Source organism: Helicoverpa armigera, chromosome 10, assembly GCF_030705265.1.
Source record: "Helicoverpa armigera isolate CAAS_96S chromosome 10, ASM3070526v1, whole genome shotgun sequence".
NCBI lineage: Eukaryota > Metazoa > Arthropoda > Insecta > Lepidoptera > Noctuidae > Helicoverpa > Helicoverpa armigera.
Window position 1 is genome coordinate 6,530,511 of NC_087129.1, and position 27,975 is coordinate 6,558,485.

A 27,975-nucleotide genomic window follows, 5' to 3' on the forward strand; every position below is an offset into this window, starting at 1 on the left:
GTCTTGTCTTGAGTTGCTGGTCCACTGCTGTAGTAAACACATGTGTGAAGTGACAACTGTGGCTTGGAACCACCAAAATGGGCAGACTGGACTTCAGAACTATATTTACAGTTGTAGTTCTCAGAAAAATCGATATGTAACAAACCTTGAGAAGAAGATAGCTGTTGCTTAATGGTTTGTATTGACCTTATTTGATGAATCATATTGCTAATGTGCTGCATGTATATTGGTAGGTTAGTATTTAATAATTTTACGAGACACCCTTTGTAGTTTTCACTGTTTCTTTTACACATTTTTTACATATTTTTGGCTTACCCTTAATAACTACTTCAACATTTTTAACAGTCCATCTCTCGTAAGTTATATGATCGTTGTGATCATATTCATGAAAGGTGAGTTTTTTATTATGGCATCCCTCACACGTTCGCTCTAGGCATTTCGGATTAAGTGTGTCATTACAGCAAAGTACTTTAGCCACATGTGATGCAGATCCATACGATATAATTTTTGCCTTATGAAGTGATCGGACTATATGATCACTGTTTTCGTGTAACGAACACAAACATGTATCTCTTGCAGAAGCTTTCGGAAACAACACCCAAAATGGACGGTATCTTCTAAAGGTCTGATAAGAAATTTTAATTCCTGTTTTGTTTTGAAAAGATACATGTAAATTTAAAAGAGTGTCATTTAGTAAACGAATTTGACGTTTGATCTTATTTCGAGTGATGGTCTCATTTTTACCAGCAGTTAATCTACTGCACTCATCTTGTAATAAAAAATCATGCACAATTTGTCTCATATCCTTCCTTAATACTTTTTTTTTAGAACCTACCATGCTCCCATTGCTTTGTTTCTTTTCTTTTAGTCTTTTTATACGCATCTTATATTTTTTTATTTGTTTGCCCATTGCTAAGACCCTTAAATGTAAAGCCTCATTTTCTAATTTTAATTTTCTTTTATTACGAGCAGCTACTGCCCTTCCAACTTCAGCGCGCGAATGTGACGAAGAAGGACTTGATGGCGGAGTATTTTCTTCTAATAAAACAGCGGTGGCTTTCCGCATTTTTATTAATTCACGTCGTTTTTTTTATTTTTCTCTCCACATTTTCCTAATTTGACGCTGTTGTCTAGGAGTATATTGTTCAATAGTCTTGATTTTACCTGTCTCTTTCTTCTTATGATACCTCTCTCTGTCTTTCTTGCGTATCTCTTCAATAGCAGCATCGTTCAGTTTTGTACGTGCTCGCCGCATGCTTATTTTTTTTTGTTCACGACGTCGAATCTTCTTTTCTTCATCAGTGAGATGCTTAAGATTACTGGCTCTTGGCATTATTAGCTGAAATAGAAACCATAACCCACATGTACACACCACTTCAAGCAAAAACGAGCATTAACTACATATTACATTTAGAAACCAAAATGCCAAAAAAAAAATTGTCAAACTAATTGGAGGTACTATTAGGCGTTATGTCAGGAGTGCGGGCGATGCCAAGTGCCAAAACAAACCTAGAAATACATGCTTTCTAATGTTAATTGTGTCATAAAAAATATAGGTTAGAAAAAAGATCACTTCCGTGGACCTGATCTATTCCGTGGACATTGTGTCCACCGAGAAGTTTGTCCACGGAAGGGATAAAAAAACTAAAATAGCCATTCAAAACATGAAATTTTGAGGTTACAATATGGCGCATCTGGTTTTTGCCAATGGCCTCTCATATTGCACCAAGATAATCAAAACATGTATTTTTTACGCCTGTACTTACCAAAATATAGATGGAACTGAAAAGTTGCAACGATCTTTAACACAAAAGTAAAACAAACACTTATTTAAGAATATTTCAACAATTTTTTAACGGAGCGCAAGTGTGTTCTACCAAATAGCTTTACTCAACTGACAGGTCGACAATGTTGCCAACCAAAATAAATAAACTAGTGCCGCGTTCCACGTAGCAAATATTGAATATAAAATTTAGGTTGACCACGGAAGGGGTTGCAAAATTGGTAACATCATGTTTATGTGTAATAATTTATTTATATTGCGTGCTGATTTTTCATAATAATGTAAAATGTCAACTATAAGATGTTAGTAACTAATAAAAAGAAAAAAACATTGAAACTTTTAATTTGAAGTATTTTTTTTCTTTAAGCAAACTTTCAAACCTAGGTTTACACGGTCCACGGAAGGGTACATAAGCGTAACTTTTTTTTTAATGTTATAAAAAATATCAAATAAAATTAAAATATTTTAACGTACATTGGTACAACATTGAAATCGTTAATTTATTAAATAAAAATATTAATGTACAAAGTATGTTTTAACCATTTTTTATCAAACGCACATTTTTTTTGCCTGTTTTGTTTATGACCCATATGTAGTACTCAGAGTCAATAACGTTTATGGTGACCGAACGCTAGAAAAGCGTGTCCCATACGTACTCAATAGCTTACCAGACGACATCAGGGACGAAAAAAAGAAAAATAAATTTAAGCATAATCTAAAAAAATACCTACTGAGTACACTGCCTTAACGTTTTATTGTATTAAATATCCTACTAACTACTACTACTACTGCACCTACCGACTACTTTTCTTACTTAAGCTATATCTATACTAATTTTACTATATAATTTTCGACTTTCATACTTACGTACTTAATATTATAACCTTCTAATACTACTTATATACATAACATTATATAATACCTACAAATATATTATATTTAGAAATAATAAATAAAATTATCAACATAGAACTAATACTACATGTAATTAATTTTAAACTTAATAGCTATAGTAAATACCAATGTACCTAAGTCAATAGTTTTAAAAGTCTGATCCAACAGACAAACTGTTGTATACAGTTTTGTTGGACATTTTGTACCTTTCAAAATATATTATGTACCTTGTAAGCAATAATAAATAAATAAATAAATAAAAATAGTAGTTTCCGTTATTGAACAAATGTGGCCAGCACCTCGCACAGTTCCAATTAGTTAGGATTATAGCTCAGCTTCTAATACAATTCCTACTTTTCGATTGTGCTAATGTTATGTTTAAAATGTCATTGTCGTTTCTGTTGACATTTAAGTATTTACACGTGAAGTTTAAGAACGACATTGAGGTTAAATTAATGAATGCCATTTACGTAAAAGATGTAATATTCGTAAATATTTAAGAGTTGTATAAAAAATAAATTGGCTTTAAACACTGCATTTCAATAATTACCACGTATTTTCCCATTGCAACGGTAACACGCGTGTTTATACGCTCTCGGTCGGTTCTCGTGTAAATGAAAGCGCACACGGTCGCCGGTTCGGCATCGCTCTTAAATTGACTGTCCATCAAATCGCATATCCTCCGGGACGCGGCTGTCGGGAATGGGATCCGAAGCACTCGCCCTACGCTTTCCGCAACTGAACTGGCCACTATGCACTCGCGTGATATTGCTTAATTAAACTTTAAGCTTAAGGGAAAATTTAATTTCCGGAGCGGCTCCAAGGGATTATGTTTCTCGTATTTTTATTTGTAATGATGCCGACGCTCTTAATGCAGCTCTTGTAAAGCTTCCGATCGTTCATTTGTACGTATTAAATAAATTCCAATTTCATGGCGGCTTACAACAGCTTTTTGATATTAATTTTGGGGAAACTTTGTTCCAAAAATAGAGGTCTTACAGATGACATACAGAATTTAGTCACAAAGTTAGTCATGGTTTAATTAAAGCGTTGGTGTGATGCTGGGCGGCAGCGGTGGGTAGCGCGTAGCGGAGCGGAGAGCGTGGCGTATAATGCGCGCGTGTGAATGCGAGCGATGGCGTGCGGCGCAACCTTAAAAGCAATATCCGGCACCGCGCGCGCCGCCCGGAAATGAACCGGAAACGGCGGTGTATTAAGCCGCAGGTACCAGCCCTTCAATTTATAAACGCTTGCGGGCACACTCCAGCCTTTAGCCGCCTCTATTGGCGCTCTACTCTTTTCTAGCGGATATATCCGGATCGGTTAATTTGTAACTAGTACTTTTTGCAAAGAGTACTGCGTTTATTCAAAATCGAAGTCGACTTGGGCATTTTTAATAAAATCTTCAACTTCGTAGAAAACAAATATACAAGAGACTTATTCAAAACATAGACGAGGACAATATCTAAAATTACATTCTCTCGGCCTGAACTAACAGTAAAATGAAATAAAGTCCGCAAACAAAAGTTTGCAAATCCAATATGATTTGGCGCGTCGGTAAACATCGGCAGCATCCCGGTGATATCGCGAACGAATAACATTAAACTTTGTATGGATTGAATGTAGAAAACCAATTTCGGTGCTCGGCGAGTGCGAGCCGACGGGATGAGGGTGTCAGAACGCTTTGACAGCTCTCTGATTGAAAAATACGGAAACCTGTTTATGGAGCAAGTGAGCTCCCGTGCGAGGCTCCGACTGGCGACCGATCACGTGGCGACACACACTACATTTGCAATTATATCGAACCCTGGAGCGGCATATCGCTCTCTGTGGGACCAGACAATCAACCAATTATTTACTTAATAACAGCTGTTTGTGTGCTGTTGGTAGCACTCTAACAATTTTCACATGGCTGTCAAAAGCCGGTGGCGCGGCGTGTTCATACTTTTTGCCGAAACTGTTTCATTAGCGACATCACAACGCTTTGTATGGACCATTAGCACATGGTTAGGAAATATTTTCTTGTCCGTGTTAATAGCGTCAGGTGATATTTTGAGAAACTTATACAGACGTGCGTGGTTACGTTTATATTACGCGTAATTCTTGTGCGGTTCGTTCTTTCTAAAAACATAATTCTCTACGGCACTACACTATTAGCCCCTTAGTTTGCGAAAATCTTACTTACTATGCAGTCTTCCCTCAAGGAGTAGAGCCCTCAATATAAAATCAGTGATGATAAATGATCGAAGAAGTGTGCACGTTATGAAATATCTCATAAACAGGCGCTCGGAAACGGCCTGAGCCACGATATATCACGATTTTGGACATCAGCAACCAGCTATTGGAATTCTGCAGATGATTTTCCTTAAGAATTTATACGCGCGGTCGGACGAACCAATCGCAGTAAGGATTTCGGGATATGAGATCTGCGATTCATTTAAAATGGCGAAATTAAACGTCTAGGAGATTACCAGTTGGGTCGTTTGGGGATTACACAGAGATAACTAAGACGTTTATTGAACTACTTTGAGAAACTTTTATTAAATTTATATCTTATCAGTTCTCTCAGATCATTTAATAGGAAATATAATTTACAATCGTTTCGAAAGGCAGTTGGGAGTTTGCTGAAGTTGGGATTTAGTTTAATAATCTAACTGGAAATTCTGTATTATTTGCTTCAGTCTGGTTGAAGTAAGTAGTATACTCATAAATGGTATAAAATATAAGTGCAGTAACTGAAAAAAAAAACTTAAATTAGCCCTGTTTTATAAAGGTGGCCTGTGTTAGAAACCTAAATTAACACGCTCGTTACAAAACACGAATTCCCTCAAAAAACCCCTGACGAGTTCGGTCATGTAATAAAGCTATTTATAATAAATTAAGGTATTGTGTAGAGCGTCGTTCGCGAGTAATGTGCATGCATTTAAATTACGCTCAAATGCGGCATATGAGATGGCGCACAGGAGTTACACTGACACGTGAAAAGATTTTGTACGACTAAGACCAGATCACTTACACGAACGACTGAAACATTCATTAAACAATTATGAATTCAGAGCCTCTAAGCTCCTTGGAGAACCAACTGAATGTAGCGATGAGACATTTATTTCTGTTCAACAATTTTAAGATTTTTTAAAGTAAGTAAGTATTAATTGGCCAACACGAAAGCGGTAAGTAAAACATTCATATATGTATCAGTTTGTGAGCAAGCATTAAATTAAAACGTTAAAGCTGTCTCCGATTTCTTTGGAAAGCGCCGCACGAAACTCCATTGTACTCAATTGAATCGCGTCTTAATTACAAAACGGGTGAATATTTAATTAAAAACTTTCCGCACGCGAGTAATTCCTTATTCCATGTATACGAGATTGAGTCAGCGTCGATTCCTCTTTTCTGCGAAGCCGTCGACATTCGACAAGGGTTTTTAATTGAACGTCGACCCATTGTGCTCGTTAAAGCGATTCTGAGTTAATCACCACGTTTTTCGTTCGGCGTAATGGAAGAAAGTAATTATCAATTAACTGCTCGATAATGGATTGCGGCCGCTTATCCGCCGGCTTATCTCGACGTGTAACGACCCACTCCCCGTTTTATCTTTTTAATAATGAATTTAAATCATCAATCATTTCCACGGGTTGTGTCAATATCGGATATTATGTTGTTGGGCGTCGTTGCGGGCCATTTGCACGCGCTTGGTGCTTTGCCATTAATGTAATTAAGTTGGATATTGCAAAAAAGTAGTGGATAGTAAAATGTCGTGGTGACATTAGTTGGATATCTGGGTGCGGCAGCGGCGGCTCGGCGGCGCATGCTACGGCGCTGGGTGTGTGTCAGCGCGATTGTGAAACGTGAAGCGCGGCGGCAGATGACGTGATATTGTGCCGTGAATTAGCATTGTAAATGCAATCACAGGTGTCAACCCGACACTCGCTCGTCGAATTTATGCGCCTTCCGCTCCGACCACTATGAATATAACAATTTATTGTCTATAAATAACGATTAGCATCCAACGCCGCCCCTCTAATGAAGCCATTAAATTATTCAGTTATTTCAGAGATTTCAGTGAAGGTAGCTTGTATTTAGCGCTAACGCCGTGATGTAAATGATACTGCTTCGCATCGCTCAATGCTCGGTGAAGGTAAAATGTCAGTCTCTCGTTCCGTTTAATAGCCTATTTGCCTAATGACTGGAATGTCTAGTGACAAGTGTATAAAGTTTCACATCAATCAGAATTATCTGCGTAGAAACCGGATTTTTGTTATTGTGTGTTGTCCGACAAAACAACCATTAAGCGGATTAAACATGTACGGAACCAATTAAGGCCTTAAAAGCCGAGTGCGTTGCTTGTGAGCTGGCTTAGCCGCTGGCGGGCTTGCTGGCGGCTGACAGACCGCCGCTATTAAATCTCATTAAAATACCTAGTGGACGACGATCACGAACACTTATTTACTGCACTCGAGCTAAGTTATTGTAGCTTAAGTCAACGTAACAGCGCTGCAGCGCCACAATCAGCCTCGCTCGTCTGAGCGTTAATTAGCTACATTATCGCTGAATCTACAGCGACGTGTTACAATGACAATTATGTGGGGGAACTGTACCGCAATCGATATATAGCTACGCTTAGCTGTGTGTGTATTCACTACTCGTAACTTGCCTATTGTGTAGTGTTTAAATGGGAAGAGAGTGAGGGCCGTAGCACCTAATACCTGTGTAACATTTTTACTTTGCTATTGGTTGCATATCCAGTGTAAGCGTTTAATTGACTTGGTTAGAGCTTTTAACAGAAATATCAGACAATCATGCTTATATTGCTTGCTATAGTAATGAACATTAAGTTGACAGCCACTTCAGACATGTGCTGTTGATATGTAAAGATTACGGATACAAGCAACATTAATTAAGCACTACCCTTTTAAAATGTGTCCATTATTACGGACATAATTACATTACTTTTGATTGAATGGTTTCTCAATGCCTGAGTCATTTTAAATAATTACATGAATAATCAAGTTTGCTTCAACAGTGCCCTGCCTACATATCTACTTAAACAACAATATATTCATTAAACAAGTTCTAGGAAATCAACCAATTAATTTAATTATCAATAATGCAGTTATATTTTTTTTAAATATCAGAGTTTTTGTAAGATATGCGCGTAGTTCCAGTCAGAAATTATTGGAAACGATACGTATGTATTTAGTTATTCATGCAGGTTAATTAGTAAGCAACTGGATCCTGTCCCCTGTACTTATTGACAGCGTAACTGAACACCCTTTACGTGAGTCGTTCTTTTTTAATACTAGTGGTCACAATCGCTAAGCGTGATGTCTAGTTGACGCAAGGTAGGTATTCCATGTAGAAAAGTGTTGAAGTAAAAAAGTTGCAAAAGTATTTCGACGAAAAGTGTACGAGTTAGCATCGCGGAAGCGGAAAAATATTGCAACTCCCTTCACAACTATTTACAATACCTATATTACCAATTTTTTGCGGCGCACAAGCGAGGAAAAAATATAACAAAAACTAAATTCGTAAAGGGTTAAGAAAATAAAACATTCTAAAATTATACAAAAACACGAATTTCAAAGGCATCAATGGCGACATCTACACAAGTTGTGTGTCATGTCATGAGTGAATTGATGGCGTGAAACACCATACATAACGTCCGGTACACTTAATTATAAGAGCACGGCTTATGGCGGCGAGTTTTATGTGCTAAATTATGCAGACTGTCTGGCTTAATTTGCGCAAATTACATTTCAACCGGCGGTTTCGCGCCTCGCCCGCCTCGTGGGTAGATTAAAGGAGCTTCGATTTGATACACCTCTGTGTAGCTATTTATACTAATTGAAGCTCATGAACGATGTGGTGTACAAGAAATCGCTTACAATATTGCAGGGTCTAAATAAGTAAAATAGAAACGTTGAAATGTTGCATTTTAATATTTCGTTGAACAATCAAAACTGTTTTCATTATGGACATACACATTACGAATAATGCCAAGAACGACCTAATAAATGCGCATAAAAATAACAATAGCAAATAAGTAACTAGGTCAACTAGAAATGTCTGTTCATATTTTTTTCATTGAAGCACTTTTAATTAGACATAGACGATGTAAATAAGGCACAATAAACATGAACAGTGCACAACAGACAATGATGAATATTGCATTAAAACCTTACTCTTTGCTATCGGCTTCATGAATAACGAATTAGAGTTCAAGTCGAATAACATTTAGAAACATTGAATAATACGCAAATAATCGTAGATACGATCAAATCGGGCACGCAACGTCGCGAGGCAATAAAGGTAATGTAGGCAAGGTATTTGCCAATATCCTCGTGGAGTGGCCCTCCCAAATATCTTGAGATTGTATTCCCCCTACATAAAAATTGTTCCGGAATAGAGATACTACCCGGATAAATATTCAATTTCACTACGGACGAAAAAGATTTGATACCTTTGGTACCTACCAGGTTTATTGGATGATAGCCTTTGGAATGGTGTGGATAATCATATTCATAGTTTTTCGACAAAATATAGATGAGTTTTTAGATGAAAATAGTTTTTGTGCGCCGATGGTGACCCCCGATAGTGATCTAAATTCCATCACGGGCCTACAGGCGACAGCTATGCCGTACAAACGCGATTCCTGATCGAATTTGCAGACAAATCATTTATAATAAAATCGACAATCAATACCTGGCTATTAGAGCTTCAGTGAGGAAGTTAACGTCCGCATTATGCACCCAAGTAGCAAAATGTAGCCCTGTAATTATCCTAGGAGCACGTATTTTTTAATCCTATAGAAATCCTGTAAACGATAATATAGCCGCATTTGGGCGCAGTTTATTGGACTATTTCGCCCTATAGTCGCTTTGTTATAATCCGGTAAAGTGCTATTTGATTTTATAATTACCTTATCAAGTGCTTTAACAAAACATATTTGACCTATAAAAATCCGGTAAATGCATCCAAAAAGAGCGATTGGTCCTTTATGATCTGGCGCGTGCCGCTACTAGAGTAATTGGTCCTACAGTGATCAGCGTAATATCATTAGTAGATTCATTCAGTCGATCATTCGTTCTTTTTTCGTTAATTCATTGTACTGTGCTTGTGCATGACATTGAATCCTCTTTTATTTTCAAAATATAAGTAAAGTCACATTATAATAAGGTTTGTCATTATGTAACATTTGTCGTGTGCCTGTTTCGTAAAGAGTGCCTACACAACTTGCGAAAATAATTTTATTGATTAAATGTTAGACGATAATAAACATATCTTCATACGCCTTCAAAATTTTACATTTTCATTATTTGTTAATTCAGTAATAAATTAATAAATACCTGTCCTACATAGGGCGCCATTACATTGCATTTATCAGAACCTTTATATGACTTTTTAATCTAAGTTAAGACGCTTACATGACATACCTACGCCACCATATTTAAGTTTCAAGGTTCCTTACTTATAAAAATCAGAGGCTATGCTAGCTTGCTGCTAAGAATCCGTTAAGGGTCACGACTAAGATAAAATTGTTCTATAATATCTTTACCTCTAGCAGCTTTATCTGTGGCATTTATAGGAAGTGCATGTCTTATAGAAGAATGAAACAAGACGTTAACAAGATAAAACAATCTTACTAAATGCGATTATCGGATCAAAAGTCACACTTTGCTAATAACTTTTATAACTTGCATTTATAAGACTGATCCTGACTGACTGCTCTAGTAAGAGTCGTGTAAAATAATCCTATTGACATTTATAAAACTAAACTATACGGTCGAAAGTACTTGTAGTGCAAATCATCTTAAAAGATGCTTTAGCAGGATCAGTGGCCTAAGTTAATGCGTCTACTAGATTTCTATAAGGCGTGTAATCTTATTAGTCAATTGCTATAGGAGAATTTTGCTAGTTGGATATAATAACTAAATTTTTTATTACCAGTATAGTTTTACTTGATAACAAGGTACATACCAATTTTGTAAAACCAAGTCTTATTTTTTTATTTATTAATGTTCTAAAAATATAATGTTGATATAAAGAAATAGCGAACTTTGTAAGAAATGTTGGTCTGTCCGCGGCATATCCACTATTCGCGCGACCCTCTTGAGAGGTAAAGAGAGAACGACATGTAGATGAAAAGGGCAGCTGAATCTAATACAATCGGGGAAAGCGATACTCGCTACTATGTTAGGGTTGACGATGTTCGCCGTTTCTGAGAATCATATTGTATATTATTCCGAATATTCTGAAAGGTTATTGAAAAAGTTTTCGTTGTGAGATTTCTTTGTATGTTTATCTACATAATCTCAAGCGGGTCGATAAAACGTATCCCGTTTGGCTTTATAAAGGGATAGTTAAGTAATAATGGAAAGAGAAACAAACTATGTAATGGCTTGTTTAAGTTAATCGAATTACGTTCAGCCCCTATTAAGTTGGCTAGAACAAATTCAAACAACAAACAATTCTGTATTTATGCCCCATTTCGTATCACACGCTGATAACTACAGGAAAGTAGTTAAAGAGGAATGTAAAGTTTTATTGCGTTCCGTGATACGGGCGCGGGCGCGCACAAAGTATCGCATTGTTAGCAACCCTAGGCGCACAGGGGCCGGGGGTGGGGCGGCCGGGTATTGAATGAGATTGCTTCTTACTTCGGCAAATGGATCACGTAGTGGATGAGATGTCACAGTGTTTTAAGATCCCAATTCGACCGATCTGTTGGATAGTTATACCCCCTACTTATATGTATAACGCTAACAATCTGCTTTGACAAAATCTCCATAATAGGATACGCTAGGTAGATCTAATAGCTTAACTTGATTTCAACGAAATAGATAGGTACATGTTTTCAAGTCACTCCAAGTCACTCTGCTTACTTTGGTGGGTTCGTTTCAAATTAGTTATAGAGCATATAGTCAGTCGTCAAGAACATTGTGCAATTAACAAGTTGGTACAACACTATAATACTTGAGAGTTCCAAGTTAGGTGTTTAAAGTATCCATTACGTAATCAAGTAGATACATTCACACCCAGTAATTGGGAAATTCCCGAGCCGGGTCGCCGCCGTAGCCGCGTCGGCGCGGGCGGCCGGGTGCTGAAAAACAATTTCACGCCAAATCTTAGCTTGTGTTTTCCTATTTCCTTTTTATTTATCTTTTAGTCTTTCCTTTTCTCGAGAATCAATTTCACGGATGAGCGTCGCGATGATCTCAGTTCAAAAAGCGCGAGGGTAGCGGCGCTGGATGGGTGCACGCGTGCAGTCCGCTGGCCGGCCGGGCGTCCCGTGTCCGCCCGGGAGGAGCGCGTCTCGCTCTCCTCATTACCCGGGTGACGCAACGCCGCGTCTCGATAATAAGCTTTCTGCTCGCTGCTCCTTGTGATTGGATGGGTTATGCGTGTGTTATCTGCGTGTGCTACTCATGATATATCTCGCCCAATTTTCTTTTACATCACTCCCTAACGCTTTTAACCATTTTTCAATCTACGTTCTATCTGATGGCTCTGTGTACCGACAGTTGGATGTAATTAAATTTTAATCGCGAAATCGCTGAATTAATGACTGTGAAACAATGTTGTGTAATTTACTGTATCGTACAGCTAAGTACACTGAATAACAGTGATTGTTTTGGCGCACACCCAGATGGCAATGCGCATTTTGCTGACGTGTAGAGCGTGAGCTGCAATACTCGTACGTACTCTACATTTATTTACTTGAATCTTTTTAATTCCAATCTCAAAAGAAGAGATGGATGGGCTACTTGCCCGTTTGTAAACTAGCTACTTAAATAATAAAGATGTAATGGAGTCAAAATAAAATGCTGACATGAGATGCCTTTTAAACATTGAAACGGGCCGGAGCTCAGCGGGCCGGTTGAACCGCACGCTTCAAAATTGTCGAGCCCAGGCGCCGGCGCTCCCTCGGAATTGACAATTTTACGGGCGGTTTATTTCCGGACACCGAACTTCCTTGGTCAGAGCCGCTCCCTCCGGCCGCCTCCCCAGACACCCCACAACCCCTTCGCTTAGCGCTGTTTGTCTGCAGATACACACTTCTAAAACAAACAAAATTAGCGATAGCACCACTTTGTCTAAGTCCTGATTGAAATTTCACTCCGTATTAGAACATTAAACAAAAGTACTTTTTTTAAAGTTGCTTAAGATACTCACACAAGGTAGCTATCTACATAAAATTTACATTGTATGTAAGTGTCTTAAGCGAAAGCTTCCCACTTAAAAGCTCTACAAATGCACTGAAAGCTCTTTCGCGCACTAATCCCAAACCTTTTAGCTGCAATCAAAAGCCCCGAGCGCTGTGTGCGGGGCGCGCGGCGGCCCGGCGACGTCATGCTTGTGGAAGCGACTAGGAATTTAATTTACATTTTTAATTAAGTTAAATTTTGTTCGAAAAGCTTTCACAGAATAGGAGTTTTCTTGATTAGAGTTCAGCTCAGCCTGAAGTTTGAGATTGATTAGTGGAGCTTTAATTGCTCTCCTCCGGTGAATAATGAATTCGATCAGCGGAGTCAGAGGGAGTGTCAAACAGATTACATTGATGCTAATGTATCAAAACGATTTTCTTTCCTTTGATAGCTTATTTGTTGTATACTTCTAGAGCAGTATTAGAATGTAGTACAGCCTACTAAATGCAGCGGCGGGTAGGTCCACGTTGCGCCTCGCGCGGTGTTTGACGACGCGCCGGCCGGCTGCCACGTAATTGATGGCAGGGGTGAATTTTAACGTAATGCTGCTTAATTGATCGTGTTGATAACATAATCATAATGGACCTACCAGATTGTAGTCAAGTACTTGCTTGGCGCCATTTTACTTTGTATAATGCACATCAGGAGTTCGTTTTATAGGTTACCCCTTCAGTAATAACTTTTATCCTCCTTCAGTATATCTTGAAACTCTCTCATTTTTTTTGTGATGATTTAATGACAAAAGTGCAATAAGCATTGTTATTTATTGTATAATGGCGTACATTTTTCAACATCCGCCTGTCGTTGATCTGACAAATGGCCGAATAAAGTTAGCTACTTTAAGGTGTGGTGTAGCTTTCTCTCGTATTATAAAACACTCCGATTGGCGCATATAAATCGGAAAGGGCACAAAAGAGCCGTATTATAGCTGACGTAAAAGCGAATAAATAATCGACTTCCGCGAAGTACTCTCGGCGAGAACAAGTCGAGAGCCAGTGACGTACGATTTGACGTAGAATATTTTATCCGGTACTGCGACGCCCGTCATCCATTCCACTTATCCCGGCACTCTGTTGAATTTTTGACACGTCGACGGAGTACTGCCCTTTTCTTCAGGTGGTTTAGTGGGGCAAAGTCCTTTAAATTCGCATTATGTGTGCGGCTCCGCTGCGAAGATCGTTTGTCAGTCTCACACTACAAGTAGCGACAGATTACCGCGGGGGACGCTACATTCTTTGTGTGATTGTTGTCACGTAAGTCGACAAGACGCGATTGTTTGCGATGTAATAAAGAAGGGCTTTTACGTGGGTGCTTAAACTCAAGGTATTGTTAAAAAGATATACGGAGCATTACTGATTGGCGAGGCCCGAGCGCGGCGCAGCTGTCCGTCCCCACCCGCCGATCGGACCGAATCCGGCGCACAGCAATCCATATTAGATTTGCCCGCTCTCTCATATCCATTCTGAGATGTTCATATTTTATTGGGGCCAATAAAACGGATTCATGAATATGAGAAATGCATAACGAATACCGTATTTATGGATGGAGGCGTGCTCGCTCCGGCGCGCTCCGCGGATATGTCGCGGGTAATTTGATAGCCGCCTTTGTAACAGGTGCTGATGGGAATTTCGATGCGGTTATAAAATTTTTTCATTCCACTCAAGTTTGATAGCATATTCTGTTTTATTTTATACTTGTACTTGATGTTATTCTTCACATATGATTTTATTTACAGTGTTTCGGTATTTTAAAAGCCCTTATTTAACTTGTTTCAATTTACTACAATTTGTAAAATTTATGTGCAGTGCCTCCCAATTGTTTCTGAATGTATTTTACAAATCACAAACAAACCAATTTTTGAACTGTCAGAGTAATGTTATTAAATCAGAGATAAAAACAAATATAATACTGTGTAGCTCAAGAAGAAGGTACACTACTATAAAATTCCATATAAGTATGTCGTTGAAATCATCGAAGTGTGCATTTTTTTTTAATTTGAGTACATTTCAAACTCTACTCTATCTGGCTTGTTTCTGGATTACGAACATGGCGTAAAATATCTGCTACGTATGTTTATAGTAGATAGATCAGTATCGTACATTAAATAGACCAAAGATAGTCGTAAGTTGCGCCCGCGCCGGCGCCGGAAGCCTATAAATCGTTTCAAACTATTCCAAAGATGGATCGCTTCATTGCAACCAGTGGCCCAGATGATAAAGAAGGGTCTTCCGACGTTGAGAGCATTCTTAGTTCATTTAGTTTATTTACGAGATGATTCTCCTTTGGTGGGCGCTTTGTAGTCTCTAGGCAGGATGATTCAAATAGAAGTCTATGGTCGCAAACACGGAGAAGTTATTCATGGTTTCATTTTTTGTAATATCTCTAAAATCGTGGTACTTCTGGTCAATGTTATTTTAGATATGAGTTTGAAATGAACCTTTGAATCGATTTACTATCTTGCTCAATTTCAAATTGAAACACTCTCAACGCAAGACAGCTTTGTTATTTTTATCATTGAGTAGACAATCAATTATCTCAATGCAAGTGTAATATATGAAAAAAAATATCGTGTCCCAACCATTTATGGCGTAAGAAAATTGATGACATCCAATATGCACACGAGACAAGCCGCAAGAGATATTAGTGCCTCCCCAAGTTTCAATTTACAGCTTTGCTTGGACGTCTCAACCTTCACGGAATAATACTACCAGATAGTGCGTTTGTTATTCATGTTACATTTGAAATTGGACTCTAAAGCGTATTTCTAAGACAGAAAATTATGTGAAGCTCCAGTTGTGTTTGGATATTGAAAAGGAGACCGTAGTGTGTAGTTTATAAAGTACATTTCATGTAGGATGATCGCCCTGGCTGGTACCGTTTGACGGCAGTTTGTCGGAGTAATAAGGTCTCGCGGAGTGGACGCAAGGAGAGGATATCGTTTATTCTAATGAGGTTTCGTAGCTAGACGCGTGCTGCTGGGGTTCGCTCTCAGCGTATTACCTTCCTTCCAGCACTGGGTGGAATTCTTTGTAAATAAGGACATCTTTCGCATACAACATCGATGTAGAGGTATACGTATACAATTTGGATTTAAGTGCTTTGCATTCTGACTTTGTGAATTTGATTTTCGGTCTCTGATGGCGTTGTGAATTTTATATTCGTCTTTGATGATAAAAAAGTAGCTGTATTATTTTTATTGGCCTTTAAAATAAGGAGCCCAAAGCGTTATCTAATTCTCAAAACAGCGCAATAAGTATAATTATTGTTAGAAGTAACTCTACATTACAATAAATATGCGTACCTACTAAAATCATCAATATATTTTTTTATATACGAATAGTTAATGTGTTCTTCAGTATTTTCGAATATCTTAAATATTCGAAAATACTGAAGAACATAATGTTTTAAACTATTAATATGATACTGCATAAAATGTTTCTTAGTAAATACTTCCTAAAGATACCCCAGTTATTTTAAACAAGCTCAAAACTGGAACATTATGTATGATGAAGAGCATTTAGTTTGTCAAATATTTCATGTGTTATTGACAATAACTTACTATTGTTTCAGGATCGAAGATTTGTTGTGTGATGCGCGAGTAACGACCTCGCCATGATTCGAGATCCCCCGGCCATGCATAAGCCCGACAGTGCCAACAGTGAGTACTATTGACCAACTAGAAATCCTACAGATCATAAACGCGAAAGTTTGTATGCATTGTTGTTTGTTCCTATTTAATGCAAAAACTACTGAATGGATTTTGATGAAAAATTGCAGAAATATAGCTTAAATATCAAAATAACGTGTAGGCTACTTTTTATCCGGGAAGCTATTTTTTATAATACTGGATGCTAAACTATTAATACAGCTAACTCAAGAGAGGTGTAATATATGTATGTCCGTGACAAAAAAACATGTAGCCGGATGGCCTTAATTCCGTGTAAACAAACCCTTACAATGTTCTTGATAATTTATATTCGCCCACCTTTAAGGTGAACGTACACTGGAAAGGTCAAGAGCTAAGATCTCTTTCGTAATTAAAACCTATTTTAATACAATTTGCGACCGATGCAAACTTGATAACCTGTCATGTTTACGTAAAGGATTCATTTGTTAAAACAATGCATGCATAAATAGCGTTGTAATTATCGAGTATATATTTATTAACATACAATACGATTTTTAATTTAAAGACGAGTGTTTACGAGCTGTTGACGGTCTTGTAAACATTGAACACACGATATGAATATTTAAGGCGGAATGGAATTATACTTAGGTAGATACGTTAAATAAACAATATGCACTAGTAAGCAAACAGAAAGTAAATCAAGGAACAAAAAATATAAGCAGGGACGTTTTCGTTTTGCCGACGTCAATTTTTTCATAATATTAGGACAAACAGGTCGCGAATAAAACGCGGGAAGGGTTGTGCCATAAACCGCCCAGTACCGTCCGTCGCGATATTAAAAAGGGGACGAACGATATTGCAATATCACATTTATGCGAAATGTCCGACACCCAGATCGTATTGATAAAAATAAGCGATTTTTTATTGTGCCCCACAAACTTGTACGGAGTATGTTTTTCTACGGTATTGCTGATTGTAGTCTGTATTCTTGAACGGCTGATGGCTGATATAAAATGGTAAAGATTTTTTGATATGACGTCCGTAAACGAAATCTTGTATCCGTAGGCAAATGGAGCTGTAAGATTTACAGAAAATATTTCAGATTGAAAATTATTCAGTAGACGCGATAGAGAAGTTCAAAGAGAAAACTAATTTTAAAGAGATATTAGACGTTCAGCTTTTATTAAAGCTAAGAAGGTTACTTAAAATTTTATCAGATAGTAAACACTTAAAGTTTCCACTTGTTTCAAGCCCCAGTATTAAATGTAATTCTACCTAAATAGTGTGAACGTAGTCACGGCTCGTCGATTTACTAGCGCCTGTGCTGGAGAGGAGACTGGCGCATTGGCCAATTTCGTACACTTGGTTATTACCTCATATTTCACGATAACGTAGTTATCCATGAGGAAGATTTCAATTTCTTCAGAGAGAACAAAACAAATTCACATGAGCATCAAATGCAGCACGAGCACGGGCGGAAAATTGCGGAGACAGTGCGGGTGCGAGGCGGCGCGGCAGCGTGGCGTAGCGTGGCGGCAGCGGCGCCCGCGGCTGCTCTGGGCGGCCCTGATAAAATTTATGGCCACTTCCCCTTTAAAACAATATTGAGGGCTCAGTTGGGATTTATGTCTCGCCGCTGCTGCAGCGACTCAATTTATTCTTCAATTTTTCATACAATAACTCACACACGTATTACGAGTGATGGATGAAAAGGACTAACTTTCGGGCTTTAATAAGAGCCTCCAGATGCGAATCTCCAAATTGGCTGAAGTTTATTGCCCACTTATGTCAGGCTTAAGTTTCGCCCGGAGCCTTTCTCTGAGAAAATAATTTATGACGTAGATTGTCTCGACTTTGTATACGTTTGATTGTCGTTTTGGGATACGATGTATCATCTAGTGATGTGCATCACAAACTTTCTTTTTCATGCCGACATACTTTAGGATTTTAAATCAAGTAAATTGCAAAAAAGTTGCTGAAAATTAAATAAATGTGCACATAATGTTTTTGAAAAACCCAAACACACACAGATGTAGCTGAGTTGTAATAAATAGCCCATAAAAAAACTTCATAGCTTATCTTATATTTATACTTATCAAACTGCATATTAAGTATGTAGATGCTAATATTTAGACAATATAGCGAACGATTACTAGCAAAATTACTAGCACAAAGTATTTATTTTATTCCCTTATCGATGTCTTTCCTTAGGCCCACCCAACACTACGAGTGGTAGCAGAAGTAGAGAATGAGTGCTGAATATAAACAAGAAGTTATTATAACTGTATGTTATTACGCAACAATAATTAAATGCCTCTTCATATCGCTTTCGATGTTAAGGGAATTCTTTCTTTAGTTTTCTTGAAACTAATCGAAATCTGAGGAGGTGTCCCTTGCCACTTCTGCCGTGGGTACGAGATTAAAACATTATTACTCGTTCATTTAAAATGTAGATTGAAGATCTGTTAACAAGGGGAAATTATTAGAAAAGAAAACACAATTCCTCATGCGTTACCGTGTTTTTATGTTAGATAACAAATACGCACTCTTTGTGGTCGGATGCATAAATCATTAATGGAAACTATGCACCCTCATATTCATTTATTTCCATAATTAAATATATTTGTTTAGACAACAATTTCCTGTTCAAATTGAAGCTGATTAATCTTTGCAAATTGTTAAGCCGGTCTCTTTTTATACCAGTAATGAAAAGCAATTAAGATACGGTTTTCTGCCATCAAATAATTGAAATTTTAATTGCTGAAAACTCTTTCCTTAGAAATCGTTTACCACTGCCATTAGGCTTAATTCAAAAATTAATTTAAACTTTCACAAGGTTGAGCTGGGAAGCGAGCACCGGCGTAAAAGCAATATCAATTTCATAATTTTAATTAAAAAAAAAACTAACTTCTGTGATGACAAAGTCTCGTACTTTTTTAATAACGGAAATGTTAACGATGGCGGCAATAGGGGAGGGTGGGGCGTGTTGCAGGGTGCGTTGCCATAGGTCAGTTGGAATTTTAATAAGGCGCCTGCACCTTCACCTTTGCACCTCGTTATTTGCCGCTTTACGGGCAACTCGGGAGATTTACTTGGAACATTATTCTCGGCTAATTTCCATAACGAGTTCGATTACGATTAAGGTTATGATAAAGTTCGGGGTGTTTAATATATTGCTTGGAGATTAGATTTGATATTTAGCTTGGTCGTTTGCTATTTTCATACCTTAGGAGTTAGTGTAGACAATAGGACCATAGGACCATAGTCTGAATAAACTAGGTTTATCACTCGATTCTAATGCATATCTATTAAAAAGTGTCGCAATACTCATGTAAGACGATCGAATATACAAGTAAATTACTGTAAAAACCTAATGCAATAGATGCTATCGCCGTTACGTGTGTAACGTTATTCAGGGCGAACATCCTGCTAGTTATTTTTTACATTTTAATCGCTATTAATGCAAAACCCGCATTTGGTTAAATCTAATTACAGCCCGCATAATGGATATCGCAACAACGCAATCAACTCCATTGTTTAATGAGTGACCGGCGACTAAAACTAAATAAACTGAACGACCATTTAGAATAGCTGCAACCACAATCATTATACAAATCCATTAGTATCGTACTTTAGATTATACCATATGATTATGTATTTGTTTTCGTAATTAAATTGAATAAGCGGTTTCTGCTAAAGCTATCCTTTGTGTTAGATGAAATTTTAATTAATTATGTTTGTTTATTTTATTAATTGAATACATTATGGTCGGTAATTGTTAGTGTCTTCAAAGTTCGTTTTGTTTTTTTCGGTTTTACGGAACGTTGCCAAGTCACTAAGGAAAAAAAGTTTTCGTGTGTCGTGCGCCTATTAGTAAACACAGTAGGTCAGCTACCTGAGTTTAAAACTTTCTATTAAATATTTAAAGAAAGTTTAATTGAGAAAAGCTGTAGCTCTTTCAGCACTATAGCAAGTCTTCAGCTCTCGTATATTTTGTTATAATGTCCTAATGTGTCAGTATGCACAAAACACATCGCACAAAGCCTTCGTAACGATGCAATTTGGCATCTTATAGTACTACCATAGTTAACAACGCGAGTGCAACTCTTCTGTGCAATGTCAACATGCTAATAAGTCCGACAGTATATTCCTAAATGTAGATTGCATACAATTTCGATGGTTTATTTCTTAGAAAATGCTAAAGCCGGAACTTTATTGCGGCTATACGTGCCTATTACTGGCATCGAAGTTAATTGTAACAGTAAGCTGTTGTGATACATTAGCAACATTTTATGATTTCATGCAGAAACCACTTTATTGAAGTAGAAACGTATTCCGATCATTTACCACAAAACCTTGTAGAAATCTTGTTCCAAGAATGATGCATAGTCAATGTAGGCATGTTACGTTAGCATATAGGGATGGCCAACTAATTGCAAAATGTAATGAACGATTGTAAATTACGCGGAATGTCGGTGTGCTCGTGATTCTTACTAATTACAATAATAACCTGGCATTAATTAATTCCGAGGAATGTGTTTTATGGAGCATTGCTAAGAACAAGCATTTTGAAAATATGGCTGTAAATAACAATTTTGTAGACTTGCATTTTTGTTCCACTAAAAAACTAGTCTGCAGACTGAAAAGTTAGATTTGCTTTTGATTAGAATCGAAGTTTTTAACAAGATTTTAGTTTAAAGCTAACATTACATTATCGATTTAAAAGTGTAGAAGGTAGTTTTTCCGATACGCAAGCAGTGCTTAAACTAGTTGTATGCTTCAATAGAGCTCGATCTAACCAATAAAGAACTGGAGTTAAAAGTTATGTCCCCGTTTTCTTTGTCTGCAATTCAGTTGGCAATACATACATATAGTGACATGTATAATAACTGAAATTCATGTTAAGTACAAACAGGTAATAACTTACTGTTCGGATTCTGCTCGCGCTTCCAAAACAAACGGAAATGAGTTTCGTCGCTAAGAAAGGATTTTCTGAACGAAAGTCCATCACGGATTCCAATTAGATCCCATGTTTAGATGTAATTTCGTGGTGAAATTACAAAATTAATATTGTGGTACCGGAGGAAGGCGCGACTGACACAGGGGCTGGGTCGGCAGACGGAACTTGTGGACCTAGTCTTACTAGTGAGGAGCCAGAACTAAAAAGAAGCATTGTAAATATCAGGTCTTTTATTATGTTTTTGTTCTTTTGAAAAGTCTCAAATCAACCTGGTAGGCGCAGGTACACAAAACTTAATTTGAAGATTACTCCGTACCCTATTAATCTTAGTATCAGCTTGTGCACCATTGTCACCCTACTCGCGCTAAAATAAATTACTTTTCATCCATTTCCGGGTTTCTTTTCATTTCGGCGCCTTAATACGTTGGCGGCGGCCAACCGGCTGTGTCGGCGAAATTATACTGCCGGCCCAGTACGGTAGCCAAGTCTCTATCAAATTCTCGAGCCGAAGGTAATAAAACGAAAATAATACGAAACGCCTTCCCACCAGCGGATATTTATGTACAGTCCATGTTACTAACGCGCCTTTTATTGTTTCTTGATGGTAGTAACTTCGACACCACTGTATTTGTAAGCTAATAGACATGACTTGGTACAGCCCCACGATTTTTTATTATTGATATTACATGTTTTCCATTTTTTTTTTCTATAATGCAGATACAGCTTTTTTAAATCACTCTAATTGAAATCCGATTAATTTATAAGTACAACACTAACCATAAGTAATTGAGGTATGATAAACGAGGTAAAAACCATGTGCTACAGATGGACATACCATTACCAAAGTAAATGGTATAAATCGATCCAGCTATTAGAACGATGTGCGGTGCACGTAATTACGGCACTAACAACATGCATACAACCTGGAATGGTCAAAACACGCCAGTAACCGCACGCCCGGCTGTCGCCTCCACGCACCATTCCAAAGAAAAATACCGAGATTTTTGAATCGCTCCCGGTAAAACCAACATTACATGCTAAATGTTTTTACCGTGAAGAAAACTAACCGCACTCGTACATACCTTCTGAGAATATTAAAGGAACCACATTGAATTGATTAGCTTTTAACGTTTCGCGTGAGCGCGTTTCGGTAATGGTAGTGGAAATCACCTATAATCCTTTTACCGCCCATTACCACAAAGTCGCCTTTTGAAAAGGACTTTTAATATTTTTTTACCAGGGTATAATGAGCTCAACCTATTTACTTGTAGAGTAATTAGACAACATCTCGCCCCTTCGGGCGCCTGCGTTGCTCTACGACTACCCCTTGCGGCGTCATACCGTACAGTTAATTGTGAATAACGACGCCCGGAGGCCGCACGTCATCTTTATTATTTTATTAGTAAAGAGCCGTCATTAATATACCCCAATTAAGTTTATTGTCGCGACGTCGGCTCCAATAAACGAGACGTATCGGCGGCAACGGCGACGATGCGCAAGTGATCGATTGCGATGAGTTATGTCCACCTAGTTACCCCTTCAATTGGATCCTTGATTGGTTTGACGTACGCACTATTATTATGTGGACCGTATGCCGATAAATTGGAATTGATTGTCTGCTAAATGTCTAAACCTTTATTTATTTGTAATATGATGACAATTATAAAATGCGATAAAGTGCGTAAAATATGTTCACGTAACTACTTATTGGTTTAAAAGGAAATAAAAATTGTAGCTTAGCCTTGTATAGCTCGAATGCTTCATAAAGTTTTATTGGGTGCTGTTAATGCACATAATGAGTCCGCATGTTACAATGTTGCATTTTTTTATGGTGTGAGAAAAATGCGTATGCGCATCTTAATGACGTCAGCGAGCAACGACTGCATGTCACGCGGCGCGCCTTTGCTCGAATTAATTGACGCAATTACAAAGTAGAAAACAATCGAGCTAGCTTAATGCCATAACGAGGCGTATTACGAGCAATTACTGGCGTGTACCAGCACCGTAGCGAATCATTAAATCAAACCATTACTTTTTCCATTTCTGTCTAATATGCATACCTGCATAACATAGGTATTGACTTTCCGTGTAGCATGTTTAATGATAGTTCTTATGCTTTGTTAACAGGTCAACAGGATGACAATAAATACGGGCTCACAGTTAACAGCACGGTCACCGGCAGCACGGGCGGCGCGAGACTATGCGCTCAGTGCGGGAAAGTCATTACCGAGAGGTTCCTCCTCAAAGCGATGGAGAGGTTTTGGCACGAAGACTGCCTCAAGTGCGGCTGCTGTGACTGCCGTCTAGGAGAAGTTGGCTCCAAACTATACTACAAGGCAGACCTTATGCTCTGCAAAAGAGACTACCTTAGGTAATTGACCTTACATAACTTATATCGACATAAAATTATTGCACATAAATGATTTTAATGTGGAGAGCTTTCAGTATTTTATTAGCGGTAATTACTTTATATTTATGGCTTGATTATTTTTAACAGGTTATTTGGTGCCACAGGCAACTGTGTGGCCTGCAACAAAGTCATTCCCGCCTTCGAAATGGTCATGCGAGCAAAGAGTTTCGTTTACCACTTAGAATGCTTTGCTTGTCAACAGTGCAATCACAGGTAAGAATAAAATCGGCGAACAATTGATTTAAAAATTAGACAAAATTCTAAAAGATTGCAAATATCAAGAAAATTAAGAATCTGTGATAGGAAGAATATTTTGAAACTGTTAATAGACAAAAAGTGTACAAAGTCTTTAGATGACCGTTTGTTGCAGGTTTTGCGTTGGCGACAGATTCTACTTGTGCGACAACAAGATTCTGTGCGAGTACGACTACGAAGAGAGGCTGGTGTTCGCCAGCATGGCCGCCAATCCCAGCGGGCTAGCACACATTCGCCGCCAAGTCAGCGGACTACAGGTGAATATTTACGGAACGACTATTTCAGCAACGTCTAGACTGCTTTCATTATGAACGGATTTATCTACAACAACGTATGCTTATTGATTGACCCCATTCATTGAAGTCAATAGCTCCATTTAGCTGTTTGTGAGTACGGCACTCACGTATTCCAAGTGTAGTCGTTCTCGTGTCTCAAATAAACTGGACAGGCATGTCATGTTCCGAGTGTATAATTATCTAAATCGGCCGCATTGTCAGTTCCCACCGGAGGTGGTTTACGTGGCTCAGCTCGAGTTCGCTACGTTGCACGTCGGGCCGGGACAGCTGACGTGGACCAATGCGGAGTGTGGGACCACACGCCTGAACCGCCACTTGCTTCTCAACTATTAAAATATTACTCACTTAATGGCCACAAACTAGCACGTAAATCGTCATTAGATGCAGTTTTATCGCAGAGTTATAAAGTGATAAATATTTATCACTATCCGTGCTGTACGTGCCTATGTAAGAACTTGCATAAAATCCCATCATACATAATGCTTGACAAGATATTTAATACAGACCTTTAAACCCTGATTGTAGTGAGCATAACAAATGTTTGCATTGTACTTTAGCCAAACGAATATTTTTTTCAAACGTCTCCATTCGGAATAAAGGGCACGTGAAAAAGTCGACTCGGCGGAGTAAATAACTCCCACAAGGACACTGTTAGTGGGAGATTCTATCTCCACTTTATTATGTTTCTTTTGTGATCATTAATCTTTCTCGTACGAACGCTTGTCGGAATGCGAATGTGGGGGAATCTATTTCATTTTATGAGTCGCGCGAGTGGAGGAACCCATTCAGCCGCGCGACATTTCTAATCGACTTTTTGATTGCGTGCACAGTCTACTGTTGGAAGTGTAAGTGAATTATAAAACTGATTATAACCAGTCTTACGATATTTAAGTTTGTGCGTCACTTTGTAAGTAATCATGGTTCCACTATTGGTTATTTTACTGCTCTGGCTATGAGTATTACCAAGTATTACGATCTCTGACTTGCACCTGGGTTACAAATCGAGCAACTGCAAGGGCGATTACTGAACATTTAGGCCTTGAATGTGTTTCTGAGGATGGCAATGTAGTATTTGAGTCTTCCTTGGGGCATTTTAATTTGCTCGGACTTATAATTAATAGGTTCTTTGTGATAGCATACTTGATAGATTTCTAACCTGTAACCCACATGGGGGACAACTTAGTAGGATTATCTTTTATGATATTAATGAATTGTATTTTTTGTGCAGTCACCCACAAGTGGTGGATACGTGGCCGGAGTGGCGGGTTGCGGCGGCGGTGCCGCGGCCGGTGGAGCGATGGTCGACAAGGACGGCGGTGGCTGCGCGGGCGCGGATGACGCGTCCAGCGGCTACGGCAGCCCGCCCGACCCCGACGTGTGTGACGCCGCGCGATGACCGACCCTGCAGCGCCGACATCTCGCCTCGGTAAGCTGCTTATATTTCTGATGTGTGTCTGATTTAGTCCAGTAAAAATAAACTTCGCATGACATCAAATAAATATGTATTCAACATTCCGATTACTTGGTTTATGTACTCTTGTACAGCCAGGTATGGAATCAGTGATATTTGCAATCTACTTATAAGCTTAATATAAAACCAATGTTACTCCCAACACACTAAGATACACCCACTGATCTCAACAACACTTTATTATTTCGATTGTAGACAAGTAGTAGGCCTCTCGCTTTTGTTGTATGTTTTCTTGAAGCTAAAATATTGTTATTTGTGCAGGTAAAGCCTCATTGAGTGTTGGCGAGGCGCGCAGGCTGCCTGCGAGCCCTGGGCGTTAGGGCGAGCATCTTCGGCATTGACGAACGTCTTTCTAACCACACAGTTATAGACACTAGCGTGACGTTCCGTTCCTTCACCCCACATACAAACTAGCCATCACCCTACAAAACTACCTTACATAGAAAATAGAGTAGTCTGTAATGCTTTATTTTTATATTTAGTTCATAATGAAGTCTTGTGAACCTGAAATCTGTAATGAAATCTCGAATTGTTCTTGATATTAAGGTAATAATAAACAGTGAGGTGGCCAGGTATTCAATGTTGTAAGCCGACTAAGTGCAGATCTACAGGCAGATGTCGGGAATATATTAGTGAGCGGTGCGCGCGAGTACATTAGACTGGAGGGCGCGAGGCGCGGGCGGCGGCCGACGACTCGGCTCGTGGATATGTGGCCACTTTACAAAGTGTCCGGGATGAGTCGCGATAACGTTGTTAGAACACGATATTTCCATTATGTATACGATTTGAGCACTTGTTTACATGTTAAGATAGCAGCGTCGCGTGGGTAGGGCGCGCGCTCTCGCTTCTACTTTATTGTACCTTCTGTACCACATCTTGCGCTTAGCCAATTTAGACATGCCCCGTACCAATAAATAAGACAGTGGAAAAAATGCTCATTACGTGCCCACAACCTTAGGTCTTTATTTGAATACATTATTTTGAATTTAACTTAGGGAATAGAGTATTATCAGTAATATATTCCGTTCGATGTAGCGGCTGGTTCACCCTCGCTGCGGAACGAGCGGATTGTTTATCGATTGTACTTTTTATCGTGATACAACGATTCAGGTCCAGACACTAAAATATTAATTGATAAAATCGATCTCATTGTTATGGATTGTATGTATGTACATGTACTAAACATAAATATTGTTATCATACAAGGTATGAAGTTTTATTGATCGTAATTTCTTACTTTTATTTACTTTTGATTGGTTATGTATATTAATGTTATTTTTTACCAAAGATAAGTTTCCGTAGAAGGGTTTTCTAAATAAGAGAGTCTACAAAAATGAGCTAAGATTGTAGATGTATAGTGATATATTTGGTACTCTGAAGTGGTGCAATGGTTAGTTAGGTACCTCTGTATGAATATTAACGTTTAACTGTTTAACATTTTTGTGAGCAGCCATCTTATTTATAAGCGATTCTTGAGGTGATTGTTTGTAATAAGAGTCACTTATTTTTGAGAGACAGCCTGCGCTCTCCGCGAGCAGTTATTGAGCGAGTACGTTTATCAATAAGATGGTATGTTTTCCTTTCCGCCACAGAGCTTCAGTGAATGTTGATCGCGCATTAAATTGTAACAATCTTGAAATACAGATGATTATGCTAAAACTTTATTTTGTTTAATAATAAAACAAGTTGAAACCTCTATGTAGATAAATGCTAAAATTTTCTAAGATAGAATACCTAATGTAAAATAAAGATTTCTACGATAAATATGTATTTATGTAAAAAAATTGAACTGTCGTTACTTAGTACCTACTATTGGCTAATGTAAAATGTTCCATGAATTTTTAATACTACTTACCATAAAACCGATTTAATAATATTTTCAACTTCATAAACATCGACAGAATATTATTTCAATTTGCCGTTAACGTGTAAATAAATATATTTATTTAATGATTAAAATTGTTGTTTTACTAACTTCCTGTATACTCAGGTCAATTATATAAGGTTCCCGGATATTTAGTTTTGTTTAACTCTCGCAAATGTGTATGTTCTTGGTTACACTTATTCGTATTT

At 38.1% G+C, this 27,975-nt stretch overlaps 1 protein-coding gene across 1 annotated transcript in view; it reads left to right on the forward strand.

Moving 5' to 3' along the window:
- The window catches only part of LOC110372315 (LIM domain only protein 3), a 44,556-nt gene extending 16,714 nt beyond the window's left edge, over positions 1 to 27,842 (forward strand). Inside the window, exons 2-7 of the mRNA XM_021328931.3 lie at positions 16,453 to 16,540; positions 23,598 to 23,841; positions 23,968 to 24,093; positions 24,251 to 24,392; positions 25,660 to 25,857; positions 26,164 to 27,842. Coding sequence (XP_021184606.1) covers positions 16,495 to 16,540; positions 23,598 to 23,841; positions 23,968 to 24,093; positions 24,251 to 24,392; positions 25,660 to 25,827 — 726 coding nt within the window. The 5' untranslated portion in view covers positions 16,453 to 16,494 and the 3' untranslated portion in view covers positions 25,828 to 25,857; positions 26,164 to 27,842. The remainder of the gene's footprint in view (positions 1 to 16,452; positions 16,541 to 23,597; positions 23,842 to 23,967; positions 24,094 to 24,250; positions 24,393 to 25,659; positions 25,858 to 26,163) is intronic.
- The last annotated feature ends 133 nt before the right edge of the window (positions 27,843 to 27,975 follow it).